The sequence below is a fragment of the Lycorma delicatula genome, chromosome 4, assembly GCF_047948215.1.
Source record: "Lycorma delicatula isolate Av1 chromosome 4, ASM4794821v1, whole genome shotgun sequence".
Lineage (NCBI taxonomy): Eukaryota > Metazoa > Arthropoda > Insecta > Hemiptera > Fulgoridae > Lycorma > Lycorma delicatula.
In genome coordinates this window covers 45,273,746-45,290,612 of record NC_134458.1, presented here as the reverse complement: position 1 = coordinate 45,290,612, position 16,867 = coordinate 45,273,746, and the positions used below count along the sequence as shown (strand labels likewise).

Below are 16,867 nucleotides of genomic sequence, written 5' to 3'. Positions count from 1 at the left end.
ATATTACTAAAAAAAATCAGCAGGTTCAGTCAAACAAAAACACAATAATTCAATAGCCTAATGTTTAAATTGTTTATGAAGACATCATTTTTCTCTGAGCAAAGCAATAAACTGGTGGATCTTGAAAAAATAATAAATCTTTGATATGAGGTTACATATAAGAATTTTAGTTATTCACAACACATTCAAGTAACTGTTACATTATATCGACAAATCTAACCTTTTGTAAATAAAAAATAAATTACTTCAATGATATTAATACTATGACTGGCAAATAAAAAACAGAAAATATGATAAAAAATGAATATACAGATAACTATAGAAATAATGCTAGAATGAAAAATTTTTAAAGAAAAAAAAAATTTTAAACATTAAGAAATGGTAGTTAAAAATATCCTTTGTATAAAAAAAATAAACTTATATTACTAAAAAAAATCAGCAGGTTCAGTCAAACAAAAACACAATAATTCAATAGCCTAATGTTTAAATTGTTTATGAAGACATCATTTTTCTCTGAGCAAAGCAATAAACTGGTGGATCTTGAAAAAATAATAAATCTTTGATATGAGGTTACATATAAGAATTTTAGTTATTCACAACACATTCAAGTAACTGTTACATTATATCGACAAATCTAACCTTTTGTAAATAAAAAATAAATTACTTCAATGATATTAATACTATGACTGGCAAATAAAAAACAGAAAATATGATAAAAAATGAATATACAGATAACTATAGAAATAAAAAATCTAAAAATACAAATACGCAAATAAATATACCAACTAAAATTAATAAACGAAAAACAAAACAAATATACACTAAACTAAATAGGGAAAATTAATTACACAAATATCATAATAATATGTCAAATATTATAAATCTGACCAAATGTTACTAGTAAATTAACAATCAATATAAGAATCTAACTCAACAGATCAAGAGTACAATAGACCATAGTTATAACACAGCAAAATGTACATCATTGAATACAATGAAAGAAAGACCTGACTACAATAAAATATGAGGTTCCAAAATCATCTAATTAAATTTAACATTTTTTACTATTAAATCCTTGCAGTTATTAAACTGTACTTCCAATCACATTTTTTTAAGTTTTAAGATTTTTAAGATTTTCAGGGTACAGGGTAATGGAAGAACTATCTCGAATTACACAAAAAACAAAACCACTTTTTTATAATCTGAGTTATCAAAAGTTTCAATTATTCCTGGACCCAACTAGTTTTCATTACAAGCAGTCTATAGTAAATCTAAAGGACTGTTACTAAAATTCTATTAGGTTTGCAAAATTGTCTCACTGAAATGTAAATCTTGCTTTATTTAATCAATTAATGAAAATATTTTTCCAGTTAACATTTTAAATAGTTTTCATAAATTATAATATAAAGTTACTGAAATATAGAGGATTTTGTAAATGGATGCTTTGGTTATCAGTACAAGCATGTTTTAATTCCCTATTCATTATAATTATTTACTCAGAAATTGCTGGCACACCATAAAACTTGATTTCAATCTTAACTTTTTCATAACAGCAAAGCACTGACTATAATACAAATATACTTTTAATATTATTGACTGTGACCAAACTTACTTTCAACAACTGTAATTTTGTTTATACCACAACTAATTTAAGAAGTGCAAGTCTAATTAAAATGTGGCAAAACCAGGGTCTATTGTACATAGTTTAAAGCTCTTTCAACAAAAATAAAAAAAGATTTTTTAAATATATATATATATATATATATATATATACTCGTATAAATACAATGCACATACACAAATGTATCATATAATACCAAAATGCAATAACTTTGTTAAAATTAAATATTACATAGCTTACTACAAGAAATGAAACATATATTTAATAAATAAAAATGGAATATTCTTATACACATTAGACATTACACTTACTCACTCTTAAAATCAGTGTCTAATTTATATAATGTTAATATTCCACTTTAATACCAAACTGAGATGCAAAATAAAAAAATAATTATCATAATTTGTAATTGCATGAATAATAATAATAACAATAATAAATCCTAAATTAATTTAATTACTTTTAAGAACGTCATTTTATCACATTAGCACAGCACTTTTTTTTTACAAATATATAATTACAGCTTTAATCTGTCAAATTTAATTCAATAGCCACACACTAAAAAGATTCAATAAAATACTTCTGAAAATCCTTTTGATTTATTGTAAAGTCATCAATCATATCTAACTTAATTCACTAGAAAATAATATTCATAAAAAATGGACATGAAATATATATATTTTTTTTTATTTTTTTTTAAATTAATACGTTAGTAAATAATAACATTAACAACTTAAAAGTTAATACTGTGGTCAATATCACTTCACATTTAGAGAATGATATAAGCTAACTGTAATGACGTATCAACTAATGGCAATATAAATAACAACACTATCATGTTAATAATTTTCAGACGAAAATTACCTCACAATTTTAAACGTGATTAGCAACCAAGTAATGACATAAATTTTCAATGAGTAAGAACTTTAAAACCTTCACAAAATAATATTTTTATTAAAAGAATATAACAAATAATACTGAAAGTTTTTGAAACTTAGTTTAAGAACAAATTACATATTTTTTTCTAAAGCAATTCTTTTATATACTCCTCGAAATTCTGTACACTTACACTGTCACTGGATTTTCCCTTTTTTCAATCCACGGTCAAAATTGTGTAATAAAATAACAATAGTAGTTTAAAAACCAGTATTCAATATTAATACCACTAAATTTTATAAACTGTACTTCACAATTCACAATCATGCAATTTCTACCATGGATGGAATTAAAAAAAAAACACAGCTGTTAAAAATTCTAACATGAAACTAATATTTTGATTTTATAACTTTAATTATGATCTAATGAATTCCTGTAGGTAATAAGTGCCATACATGAAATTGTCACTGACACAGTATCTGAAATTACTTTTTTATGCTATTGTCTTTCACGTGCATTTCTTTTAGGTGTGGCTTATTAAATACACCTAAACTTACATTAATTTACTAAGATGTATTATTTCCCGCACCGACTCTTTCTGCTCTTCTCTCTTCAGAAATTTTATCACACCAAACAAACGCTTTAGTAAACTGGAAAGAAAAAACTTGTGTTGTTTTTATATATATAATATCCAGAAAGGTCTATTACTGAAATTTCAGGATCTTAAATTTACCTATTAACCATTACAACATAATATCTGACTTCCTGTTGCCAGCAGCATAAAATATTGTTTATTGACCATATAAGTGAAAAATGAGGCAGATAAAATGCTACAAAGTTTACAAGAATTTTAGGCTTTTATTACTCTTTTAATATTTGCATATACATATACACACAAGCGCTTGCTTGCACACACAGTACCAATATTCAGTGATCCATGTTTTAGCAGCCAAAATAAAATGTTTACACTCTATATTGCACCCTATTAATGAAAAAAGAAAAAAAAAACTTTTTTTATAGGATCAAGTCAATTATAACCAGGTTAGGTTCTTAAGAAGCAACATAAGTTCAGCGTAAATTTCATACTATTGGTAAATTCCTTACATTGTATACTGCTGAATATGTATCTAAAAAAAATTACGAAACACACATAATTAACAAAGTAAATAAAACCACTGAACTGACTAATCCATAAAACATCATATTGTAAAAACTGAATTAAAACAAATGTCAGAATAGATCTCCAGGAAAATATTATAAATTACTAAAAAAAAAAAAGGATAAATTAAATGACAAAAAATTATAAAATAAAATAAAAAGTTTTAACAGAAAGAAAAAGAAGTCAGCAATTAAAAGTGAATCATTTTTAGCAGGTTTTTTTAAAGATGTTTACTAATCTTTAAACATCCCCCTAAAAAAAATTCTTAAAAGATGTAAGATACAAATATTGTTCGAACTGTACTACAAGATCATTAAACATGCCAAATTATATTAAAAATATTTAAAAACAGCAATGATAAAATTATCTATTTTCGTTTTATAGAAAACACTTCATCAACAAAAATGTTTAAGTATAAAAACATTTGTTGCCACGGAGACACTGACAGGTAATAAAAAAATATTTCTGACATGCCATGGACAATTAACTCTGAACTTGGTTTTGAAAAAAAGCAGCTATAGTTGAAAACATGCTACACATAAAATTGTTAGAATAAAATGTAATTTTTTTCATATTTTAACATTCAATTTTGTCTACTTTGGTATGAATAGCACTGCTTCTATTTGATTTTAAACTGAGTAAACAAAGAGAGCAGTGAATCCTTGGTTTATTAAGACTTTAAGTTTTAAATGAAAAAAAAACAATAATAATCTCTTAATACCTATAAATATTTCTTTTCACAGACTAAAACTAAGAAATAAAATCTATTACAAATTTTACTGTGTTGTTACTACATCTACAGGAATTTTTGTTTTGTTTTTCCTATTCATTTATTTTTTAATCAGATAAATAAATATATATATACATTTTTTAAGAAATATATACTGAGAACAGTCACAAAAACAATAATTACATTAGAAAAGTTATTTCAAATTAATAAGCAAGGAATATCAATAAAAACTAAATATTTAATAATTGTTATTTATATTTTTTTGGCTGGCATGGAGTGAATCATTATTATAATTATGGCAGTACATGGGTTCATATAAAAATTAAACTTATTAGATAAAACATATTACTTTACTCTCAATACTTTTACACTGTATCCAATAAAAAAAAGTAACAGTTGAAGTGATTTTCTAGTTTTTCCAATACTAAATGCTAATTTTTACTTTAAAAAAAAAAACAATACTAACTAAACATTAATCTTTTTAATTACTTTTATTTCTGACAATCATTTAATAGAATTTGTTCAAGAATTTCTGAACATTTTCAAGAAAAATCAACAGTTTTAATAAACTTTCTTTTCTTTAGATCTAGTCACAAGTACAAATTCTCTTAATCAGTTTGCTTTAAGATCCACTTCTACAAAAATTAAGATGCAAATTTCACTTATAATTTTCTTTTTTGTTTACTCAACTGTGAAGGTAATTTTCTTCTCTTTGTCTCAAAATGAACAAATTCCAATAAAGAGACTAAAGTTGCCCTTCACAAGATTAAAGTTGAATCAGTTTGTCCTTCAAAAACTGACAAATTCTTATGAAACAAAATCGAAGCAAACATTTATTAATAATTTGTGCATTTTATTCTGTAAAATTTAAATTATATTTTATGTCCAGCTTCTATAACTCTCTCACCTATTTCATGACATATCCTATACATTCACATAATGAGAGATTCGTTAAAATCAATCTAAAATGACTGCATGGCAGGACAGCCAACCGCAGGAAGGAATAGGCAAAACAAGATTTTAATTTTTAAACAACCTATACATGAAAATATTACACATATGAAAAGGCAGTTACCATAACAATCGCCACACTGAAAACCTTTAATCTAACTGCATACCATTTTCATTAATATGAACACCAAATCAAACATACAATTGTTGAAGTAATTACAGAAATAACTGAATTTTGCTTTTATCACTATCAAAAATGTACCTTTATGTTATTTTTATACGCATCGATCCAGGAATGAATTATAAAAATATTGAACTCAGAAAAACAATATTTTCCCAAGTAAAATTAATTAAGTAACAAACATGATCACAAAAACTTTGGACAAACTTATTTTACAACACATGAAATAAAAATCTTATTTAATGTAATAATTTAAGGTAAGCATTTATACAAATGTACAAATAATTTCAAACTAATACTTCCAGTTATCTTTACAATATTATTTCATAATCAAAATATATTTCTTTATAATACCAAATAACAATATTTAAAAACTAACTTTTCAGTTAATAACACACTCAATTTAACTGATAATACTGTCATTATTAATTATAATTTACATTATTTGAACTTAAAAATGTTTTTAATCAACCAATTGTCATACAGAGTATTTGAAGCTTTATTTACTTCATCTTACAACATTATGTATAAAATACACAATCGCTAATATATACACAGAGCAATCAAAAAGTTTCTGGAATTATATACTAATGTAAAATTCATTAATATCATGCTCCTGTGATCAGGTACACAGTTACCATCATCCTTTATGTGAATAAAATGACAACTACATAAATCAAACCATTTATTTACTGCTGTAAATTGTATAGACAAGCATTTGGAAATAGAACAATGTGAAGAGTATCACAGGTTTAAATAACCAACACAACATCTAAGATTTTTCAGTAAACTAATTAGCAGTCCTAGGCAACAAAATCCAAGAAAAAGTCATGTCATTAAAATTTAACAACATTAAATATATATTTAATGTTGTTAGTGGGATATATGAAGGACTGATGGGTTGAGTAAACAAAGGAGAAGACATGCCACATAAAACACAGGAACAGATTAAAAAAGAGGATCATAGGCACTCACTGCATTATTCACTATGGTATTGGATGATTGATAAACACAGCAGAGAGTTAAAAAAGGAACACTAAGGCAACTGGTGTTTGTACATGATTTACTCCTGAGAAGAAATATGAAACAAGTTCAGTCTCTTTAATGTGTAGAAAAATTGTAAAGCAACATGGGATAAGATGAAATTACATATAGGTGCTACCCAAAATTTCAGGGAATTTGAATTTCGCGTGCGAACCATTGCTGGTACGACCTGCTGCCGCTAGATGTGGCTAACAGTACTATTCGTAAATCAGTGTTCCAACAGCTGTGACAGTGAGAGGCTGCATTGTTGACTTTGGTGCAGTTGTGTAACATTTTGTTTTACTGCTTCGGCGAAGTTCTAAATGGCAGATTTTAAAGAGCAAAGAACCTGCATCAAATTTTGCTTCATGCTTAAAAAACTGGTGTAAAAACCCATCGCATCCTTGTGGAAGCATTTGGTGACAATGCTATGAGTAAAAGTAAAACTTTTTTGTGGTACAAACGATTCAAAGATGGACAAACGACAGTTGATGATGATAAGCATTCAGGAAGACCATCAACAAGCACAACACTGGAAAACATTGCGAAAGTGCGAGAGGCTATTGTTGCAGATCATAGACAAACAATCCATGATGTTTGTGCAATCGTACAAATGTCATATGGGTCCGCGCAACAGATCTTGTCAGACAATTTGAACAAAAGATGCATTGCTGCAAAATTCGTACTGAGACTGTTGAACAGCGACCAGAAACAAAATCACGTAGCTGTCTGTAGCGAATTGAAAAATTCAGCAAGAGATGACCCTAACTTCATCTCCAACATCATAACTGGTGATGAGACATGGGTGTACAGGTATGACCCTGAAACTAAGCAGCAGTAGTCACAGTGGAAGTCGCCAAGTTCACCGCGGCCAAAAAAAGCACGCCAAGTTCGCAGCAATGTGAAGTCCATGATTTTTTTTTTCAGCATCAAAGGCTTTATCCATAAGGAATTTGTTCCTCTTGGTCAAACTCTCAATGGGATGTTCTATTGTGAAGTTTTGAAGCAGTTACGTGAAAGCATTAGGCGCAAAGGTTCAGATCTGTAGGGTAACAACAGCTGGGTTCTGCACCATGACAATGCGCCCACGCACACATCGCTAGCCGTTTGAAATTTCTTGGCTTCCAAAGACGGTATTGATTCCCCACCCACCCTATTCTGAAACCACTGAAACCAGGATTTTGAACATGTGAACACATATACACTTGTACATTTATGTATGCACATGAATGTTGTGGAAATTATGTCGCAAAGGTTAGTACATCATGGTTTTCACCTAACTACTTACAACCAAATTCCAGAAACTTTTCAAAACTCCTGATATTTCAGATTTAATATCTTATCACATTGTAAAATTAGATCTTAATCGGTTAATATAATTTAAAAAGAGGAAACTGACTTAGTTCATAAGGAAATAAACACCCAGTTAAATAACTTCATAAAATATATTGTAATAATTTTTACGCAATATTATTAAACATTCAAGGAAAAATTTATCCCACTAAATATCTTAAACAAGCAATTGGGATATTGTTTACTTGGTTATGACAATAAAATGATCATTACTCATTTTAATTAGCTTAAAAAAATGATCGAAATACACATAATAAATAAGTCACATTTACTCCTCTGAACATTAACTGCAATAACTTGGTGTTCTATCTTTTATAATTGTTTATATCAACTCAGGAAACAACAGACTATATTAATCAGAAAATTATCTTAACACAAATTATGAAATGATTAAGCTATAAAATGGAAATTGTTTATATATACATAACATTCATGAAGAAACTGGAAAAAATTAATAAAACAGTGTATTACTTGGCTTATATCTTAAGTACAAAATATAAATTATCAAATAGTATAGATTATCAAATAAAGAAAAAGTGCCCTTCGACAACAATTCTGTTAGCCAAAAACCAAGTTTCAGCAAACTGAACTTCAGATAAGTGGAAAAATTGTATATATATATATATATATATATACACACAGAGAGAGAGAGAGAGTTTTTACAATAATTATAATTTACACAAAGAGCCATTAAAAATAAATAGTTATGGATGTTGAAATTGTTAAGTTAACAATTAAGAAATAATTAAACGATTAAAACTATAATTTAAAACTTACCTTTAATGAAATCATTAATGATAAATACATCATAAACAATTTAAAATACTTATTGTACGATTATTAACGAATGAATCACTGAATACAGTAATTTATAACCAGCACACCAAAGCAAGAGGTACCTTGTGAAAATTATTTTGATCCTTAGAACATTTTTAGTTTTGACAGTTATAATTTACACACATTCAATATAAATATTGCATTATACAATATTTTATATTGAAGTTACATACACATAATACATTTAAACTTATTACTAATCAAAAACAGCATTATTACGTTAGTAATATATGCAAATTATAAAAATCAATATTTTTTATGATCTAAGGATCATACAACCCCTCTTTCATTTGATGAGCTCTGTTTAACTACTAACTATATTTGGTGGTTTGTTCATTAATAATAATGTTGATAATCAGTAAAACTGAAAAGAAACTATATTTGCATTATTAAAAAAATAAGAAAAAAAAAAATATATATACATATACATATAACTTTGAGAAAAATTCAAATAATTCATCAACATACCGACTAACTAATACCAAAATTTGACTTTCACAGGATCCCACATCATTACTTTTTGTTTTTGTTTGATGAAAGTTTAGAATTTTGTACAGACTGATGATGCGGGATCCCATGAAAGTCGACTTTTGGTTAGTTTTTTAGGTTCTGTTACTGTGTTTGGTGATTATTTTGTTGTTATTTGAGATATATATATATATATAATATTCAAATATTGAATACTATTACATTTAAAAAAACTATACACTGTAGCATAACATCAATGCAAATATTAATTACTGATCATGAATGTTCTTAATTTAGTTTTTAAATTATTAAAAAATAAAATTTTATTATATATATATATATATATATAAATATATATAATAACTTTCTGAAAATTTTAATAATTCATCAACATACTGACCACTGTACCAAATAACAACAAAATAACTGTTTGGTGGTTATTTTGTTGTTATTTGAGATATATATATATTAATAAACGAACTGCCTAAAAGAGTAATAAAACTGAACACAACAAAGGCATCTTTCACTCCTTAGACAATCTACATTTTTGATCATGTAACTACAACTTAAATAATAACTTGTTAAATCACTAATACAGTCATAATATCTAATTGTTTAAAAAAAAAAAGTGAAAAGTTTGTTTAGTGTTTTTTAAATATCCTATATACTTACGCATTAATAAGTCTATAGTCTTTCCTTAATTTTTTAATGTAATTATATATGAGAACAAACACAGAAGAAGATGGTAAGCCAAAATTCTTAACTCCAATGCCTAGTTTTATTATTATTCCAATCAGGCGGTTCATTTATTAATACTGCTACTGATAATCAATAAAATGTAAATAAATAAATATTATGAACTATTTTTTTTCTTTTACATTATACACCAATTATTCAAATGTTTCAATCTGCTGCTATTCTTTTTATATTTAAAATAATTTGAATATATTTCTTCTGAAATCAACAGTAGTCGGGAAAGTGTCCAAACACTTACCTTATATTAGCAGTTTACAGTACTTAACTGCATCATCAAACAAACAATTAAAATTACTACATTTGAAATTAAAAAGAAATATTAATAATGTTCCTCACTTCAGAATTAAGAATTTTGGATAGATACAGGATCAAGCACAATCTGCATTGGGTGGCACCAAACATTATTAATACATGATAAAGAGAAAAACTTCTATTTTAATTTTAAATCAAGCATAAATTTTTAACAGTTTGGTTGATATGCAGTTGAGCACAGCAAAACCTTAAGATAAATATTTTAACAGTATTCTAATTGTTGATGATTTCAAAAGAAATATATCAAAATGATTTTAAACATACAAATATACTCACCCATGATAATCAACAAATACTACATAAAATAAACATACCGTAAATGTGTAAAACAAAATTAATAAAACTGTTATAGTTATGTTTTCATATAGCATTAATTACTCACCTCTTATTACCTTTACCTCTGCCATTAGTGAAAAATGCATAAGTTTTTTTTTTTACCCAAAAGAATAAGTGAAAATTTTGTTATAAAGAAAAAAATATTTTTGAACATGAAAAATAAATTTTAAGATGAAAATTGCATTTAATAGATGAGGATGACATATATCACAATTAAGTGAAATTTCTCATTACAGACAATTTAAAAGACAATTAGAAGAAATACACATACATTTTTCTTCACAAAATGACAAAAAGAATGTACAGTCAACTCTCAAACATCTGATTCACATGTTATCCAGAACAATGACAGAAGAATAAGTTACCATATTTACTCTCTTATAAGAACCCTTAATAATGAAAATAGTAAAGGAGGAGAACATATAGAATATACAAATCAGAAATACAAATTATTTGATGCTAATTTCAATTTTACTCAGTATTTGTGCAATAAGCCCATGAACTACACAAAATTTCTTACTGGCATGGTAATACTTGAGGGGAGTACAACCTTAAATCAAGCAATACACATATGTGAGTTTTTCAAGTAGTAATTACATAAACCTAGTTATCATATCAATAAGTCAACCAGTGGACTCAGATGACTTCATCATATAGCAAACCTGTACCTTTTTTATGCAGATGGAGTATTTCAAGTTTAGTATGACCTCATCTGCATACATTCAAAAAAACAAAATGATAAAATACAGACTGTACTATACGGTTACATTTTTATTATGATGCATTTGGTGAAGATATAGGTTTTGCAAGTTTTACAAAATATCATAATTCTTCTAGTTTTGGGAACAGTTGCAGTAAAATACTTAATCCATAATATTAAAATAATTATTGCATTTCATGGAATACTACATGAAAAGTCTTAGTCTTACCTATCATCATTGTGAGGATTATGCATATTTTTCATGTACTTCAGTAGTTTAGACCACGCTTTTTCTCATCAGGTACATGCATATTTCCTTACTAGTCAATAATTGATTTGACAAAAAATATCAGATCAATATATTAACACCAATGATTGCTTATCTTATGTTTAAAAAAGGTTACTTTAAATACAGTAATAATTTTTTTAATATAAATTTTAATAGATAATTCAGAACTAAATAAGTGTAAATTTTAGTTTTAAGGCAGGAAAATAGGTAGGGGTCTTATATGGAAGTAAATACAGAGTAAAATGAAATAAAAAATTCTAAAAATCAAAATTAAATTAATTATTACATGCTTTCATTATAATTTTTAGGTTTTTTAAAATTATTTATACCTTAATACATCAGTGAATGGCAAGATATACCACATGCGACAATACCATAATTATAATTAAAATAAAAAAAAATATATATATATATACTGTATATTTCCGCAGATAAGATGAGGTATAAATTTTCATCTAAGTTTTATAGTTTAAGCATATATCTGTCCTATAAGAGGGTCCCCAAACTATCAATGGCCTATGAATTTAGTTTAGATCAGTGATCATCACATGGATAATACTGTATAACATATACAGAATTATGTCCTATTTGCACTGATTCAGGAAATGACCTTGACTATTTACAAAAGCATCATATGGGCTATTCTATTTTGTGGACATACCCTATTCTGTAGTAAATAATTATAATTTGTCCATTTTTCCCTCAGTAGCTCAATAAACATAACTTTTAATATTTATTTTGTTTTAGTATTGTTTTACTACTATAATGTAATGTAATATTATCATATAGCATATTTAAATAATATGATAGATTTTTTTATACATTGTAATAATTTTCAAGATCAGTCGTAGTCAGCGGTTGCATACATAATGGAAAAGCCTCCTTTAGCATTGTTACGTTGTAGTCTCGTTTAGGTATCGTCGTGTGTTCAAACAATTTGTACTGTGTACAAATAGGTAAATAAGTGTAATCAGCGTAAAATTTTTTAAGTGTGGGCCTAATCAAGAAACCAACAAAAAGAAGGAAATATGAAGCAAGCTTCAAGTTAAAAGTTATAAAACAGGCTAAGGAATCGAACAACTGTGAATGAAGATGCCATCAATAAAATGCCAATGAAAAAATGTTCTATGAGGAGAGGAATAGCTTGCTGGCCAGATTTAGAAAATAATGTTGCATAATAGGTACTAGAACAGAGGCAGAATTGTTATGTTGTTACAAGAAATATGATTAGGGCTTATGCATTGAAGTGGGCATGGGCCAATCCAGAACAAGGCAAAGAATTTAAAGCAACAATAGATTGGTGCAATCATTTCATGAACAGAAAAAATCTGGTAATACGACAAAAAACAAAATTGCACAGAAATTACCACAAGATCTTGACCATAAAGTCACAAGTTTGTTATTGGTATGAGGCATAATGCAATTTTCCATTATCTAATATTGGAAATATGGATGAAACAACGATTAACTTCGACATGATAAACAATAAAACTGTGGGAAAAAAAGGCATAAAAACTGTTAAAGTAAGAAGTACAGGCAATTAAAAGACCAGGTTTTCAGTAGTATTAACATGCATGGCAGATGGAACAAACTTAAAACCCTTGGTCATTTTCAAAAGGAAAACTATTTCTAAAATAAAATTCCCGCCAGGCATTTTCGTACATTTTCATGAAAAGGGAAGGATGGACAAGAATGGTGTAAAACTGTGGATGGAAAATGTGTGGCAGAGGTGACCAGATGCTCTACGAAATCAACACACTTTGTTAGTGTGAGATATGTTTCGCAGTCACGTAACTGAGAACACTAAAAATCACTTAGCATGGAACAATACTACGATTGCTGTTATACTGGGTGGTTTAACTTCAGTGCTACAACCTTTAGACGTCTCTGAATAAACCATTCAAAGATCATATGCGTGAACAATGGAATAACTGGATGATGAGTGGCAAAAAGTCATATACAAAAGGTGGAGCTATGTGGGCTGTATCACTTGATTGGCTGCGTGATTTCGTAATCAAATCATATGAAAATCATAAGTGAAAGTGGAAACAATGATCAAATCCTTCAAAAAATGTGGAATTTCTAATGCTATGGATGACACTGAGGACGATTTGTTATGGGTTACTGATGACGAAGCAGAAATCGACTCGCTAGGTACAGAATGGGACTCATATGACAAGATTCTCAACTACGAAAGTGAGGATGTACTTGAGAAGCTATTTGCCTTAGATGATTAGTGTGAGGATTTTGCAGGATTTTAAATAAATTGGTGAGTGATTTGTTTTATTTTATAATGGTTTCAATTTATATAAATTTCAATCTTTAGTAGCGGAAATATACAGTAATTAAAAAAGTAATATTAAAGAAAATAAATATAATTCAAATTTAGATGCACAAATAAAATTTTAGAAAAAAAACATATACCAAAAGTAAACAGCAAACCAGAACTGATTAATGTTTGCCTATACAATAGACCGTATAAGAAAATATCGTATAAGCTAAATATTAGCCATGCAGTACTACCAATATGCACAAATATGAACAATGTTTTGTAATGATACATTATGTTAACAGGACAGGTAGGATCTTCAATAAATCAGAAAACCATCCTACTATCTTATAAGGCAATGGTTTCATAATACTCTGAATACCCCATGGAACAGTCATCTTTGAAAGAACAAGTCTGTGCAGTGAAACACCAGTGCTGAAGCCACATTTATAAAAACTGATAAAATAAATTACTAAAGTTAATAATGTTCATGCAGTTGCCTTCAGATAGATAGATGCAGGTGTTAGAATTCTCTAACAACTAAAATTATCAATATCAATCAAGTTAAAATAATGACGACCAATTTTTTTTTTTTTTTTCAATGGGCTATTGGAGAAAAGTATTAATATACATAAATGAAGTTTTCTTCTTTTTTTAGCAGTCATCTCTCAAATCTTTTATTTGTAGTAGCCACATCCCCAGTTACTGTGATTATAATTAAAGAGTTGACTGGATAAAAGCAGACACTTAAATTATAGAAACTTAAAAAAATTTGTTTCCATGTTAGAACATTTTTTAGAAATAGACAACGGGTGCAACAATTACAAAAAAATTACACACTTGAAAGGTTTTAGGAAGAACAAAACAAAAACAAAAACCCATAAAAAAATTAATAAAAATATATGTATTTATATATTATTACAAAAATAAAAGAATCATTAATAAATAAATTGTGTATATATCACAGAATAAAATTCAACAACAGCAATTAAATAAAAATTGATCGATGTAACATTAATAAGAATAATAAAAATAAATAGGCACTGTATTCTGAATCATGTGTTCACTTGTGATCTGGAAAATTAAAATTAGTTTAAATATCTAAAATATTTTTTCATAATGATGTACTAATACTTCTTTTATTTTAAAATTAATCTCAATGATTAAAAAATAAGCTTGTTCCTTAATTATCATAGAATTATCACTTTTTATATTACCACTTGCAATAAGAAATAACATACAAAAATAGGAAAAATTAAATTCTTAATAAACTTTATAAAAATAATTCAGTATTTGGCAATTAAAAAACTGAATTAATAAATATGAGCACCTGTATACATACGTACACATTATGAACTACATAATACATTAACATATTTAAAAAAATACAAAATAATTAAAACACAAAAATCAGATATAAAGCATGAATAATACACGATTTGAAAAATTACTAACCATGTTATAAACAAATACCATGGAATAAAAAGAAATTAACACCCTGATTAAAAAGAAAAACACAGAACATAAAATAATAAATTATATACATCATTCATTAACATCTAATAGCAGAGGTAGGTAGTACAAGGATAAAATTAAAATATAAGTATCTGCTAAACGAGCTAGCCAGTCTAATTCGTAACAGAGAAACTAACTTATTTTAATACTAGACGTATGTATACATACAATTTATTAAATTTTAATACAAGTCTTCTAGATCACTAACAAAATGTCGTGCCATTCGGAATTTCCTGCCATTGTAAATTAATCCACCTATCTTATGTGAATTAAATAAGCCGAGCTGAAAAAAAGAGAAAAATTGTATTACGTAATGTAAAGAGTAATAAAGAGTAAACAGATTCTAGGATACAAGATCTCAATCAAGAAAGCAGTAACTGTCAACTACTCTACAGGTGGATATCCCTTTTGAACCTCAACCTAAGTAAATACTGATTCTGGACAAAGTGGTAGTCTACCCTCCTTTTTTTTATTTTTTTTTTATATGTAAATATATATTATTTTTTATAATTTTGTTTATTTTCTGTTTTCTTCTCACAAATCCAAAATAATATTATCATTAAATAAATCAGTATAACAGATAAGCTTATAAATTAAATTTTCCATTAAAAACTAGAGAAATAATTACGTACGAGGGTCAGTCAAATACAAACTGGGTTCTTCATGGCTCCTGTACAAGCATGAGTGGGCTAGTGTGGAGGGATACTGATGGTGGAGATATGGGAAGAGATGGACATCCCAGCCCCCTCAGAATTTGCTCTGGTCAGCCACATCATGTCAGAGCAAGAAGTTCCATCATCAACTACACAACATATTATCCTGCAGTTTCTCACAAATGAGGGCATCCAACCCTCTGAAATTTTGACTAGACTGGGTGCCAGTTTGGGGATACAATTCATCATCTGCCCAAGTCAACAACTGGACCAGCAAATTTACAGGACATGAAGCTGCAGAAAATGAGTCATAAAAGGCATTCAAGAACAAGTTAACAGATGATAACATTCAATCAATTCTGTGACCAAACTGAAGCCTACCGGCACCTTATGGTTAATGAAATTGCTTCAGAAATGAGTATCAGTCATAGAAGTGCCCATTCCATTATCACAAAGCCCTTAGGTTCTGCAAAGTCTGTGTGAGCTGGATTCCCAGACCTCTGACCCAAAATCAGAAACAAGCCCGACAGGAAATTACCAAGTCTCCTGAATTGATTTCGATGAGAGTAATAATTTTCTTCATTCAATAGTCACATGTGATGAGGTGTAAGTCCATCACTTCACTCCCACATCAAAACTGGCGAGTATAAAGTGGCATAGGAGTGAAAATACTTGCCCTGTAATGGCGAAAATGCATTTGTCAGCTGAAAAAGTCCTTGCAACCATCTTTTGAGATTGGAAAGGCATAATGCTTGTTGATTCTTTCCACAAACATTGCACTATGACTGCTTTGTACGCTGCCAGCTCTTGGACAAAGTGAAAGCTGCCTACAAGAATA

At 27.8% G+C, this 16,867-nt stretch overlaps 1 protein-coding gene across 3 annotated transcripts in view; it reads right to left on the bottom strand.

The window, feature by feature from the left end:
- Positions 1–2,821: 2,821 nt before the first annotated feature.
- Positions 2,822–16,867, bottom strand: part of LOC142323337 (ataxin-7-like protein 1) — a 59,991-nt gene continuing 45,945 nt past the window's right edge. The window contains exons 8-9 of one of the 3 annotated variants that reach the window (XM_075362830.1): positions 15,545–15,659; positions 2,822–3,147 (exon numbers count right to left, since the gene is read on the bottom strand). In XM_075362830.1, coding sequence (XP_075218945.1) covers positions 15,558–15,659 — 102 coding nt within the window. In that variant the 3' untranslated portion in view covers positions 2,822–3,147; positions 15,545–15,557. Of the gene's footprint in view, positions 3,148–14,760; positions 15,660–16,867 lie in introns of those variants that run through there. The other 2 variants (XM_075362831.1, XM_075362829.1) reach the window with 2 other exon arrangements.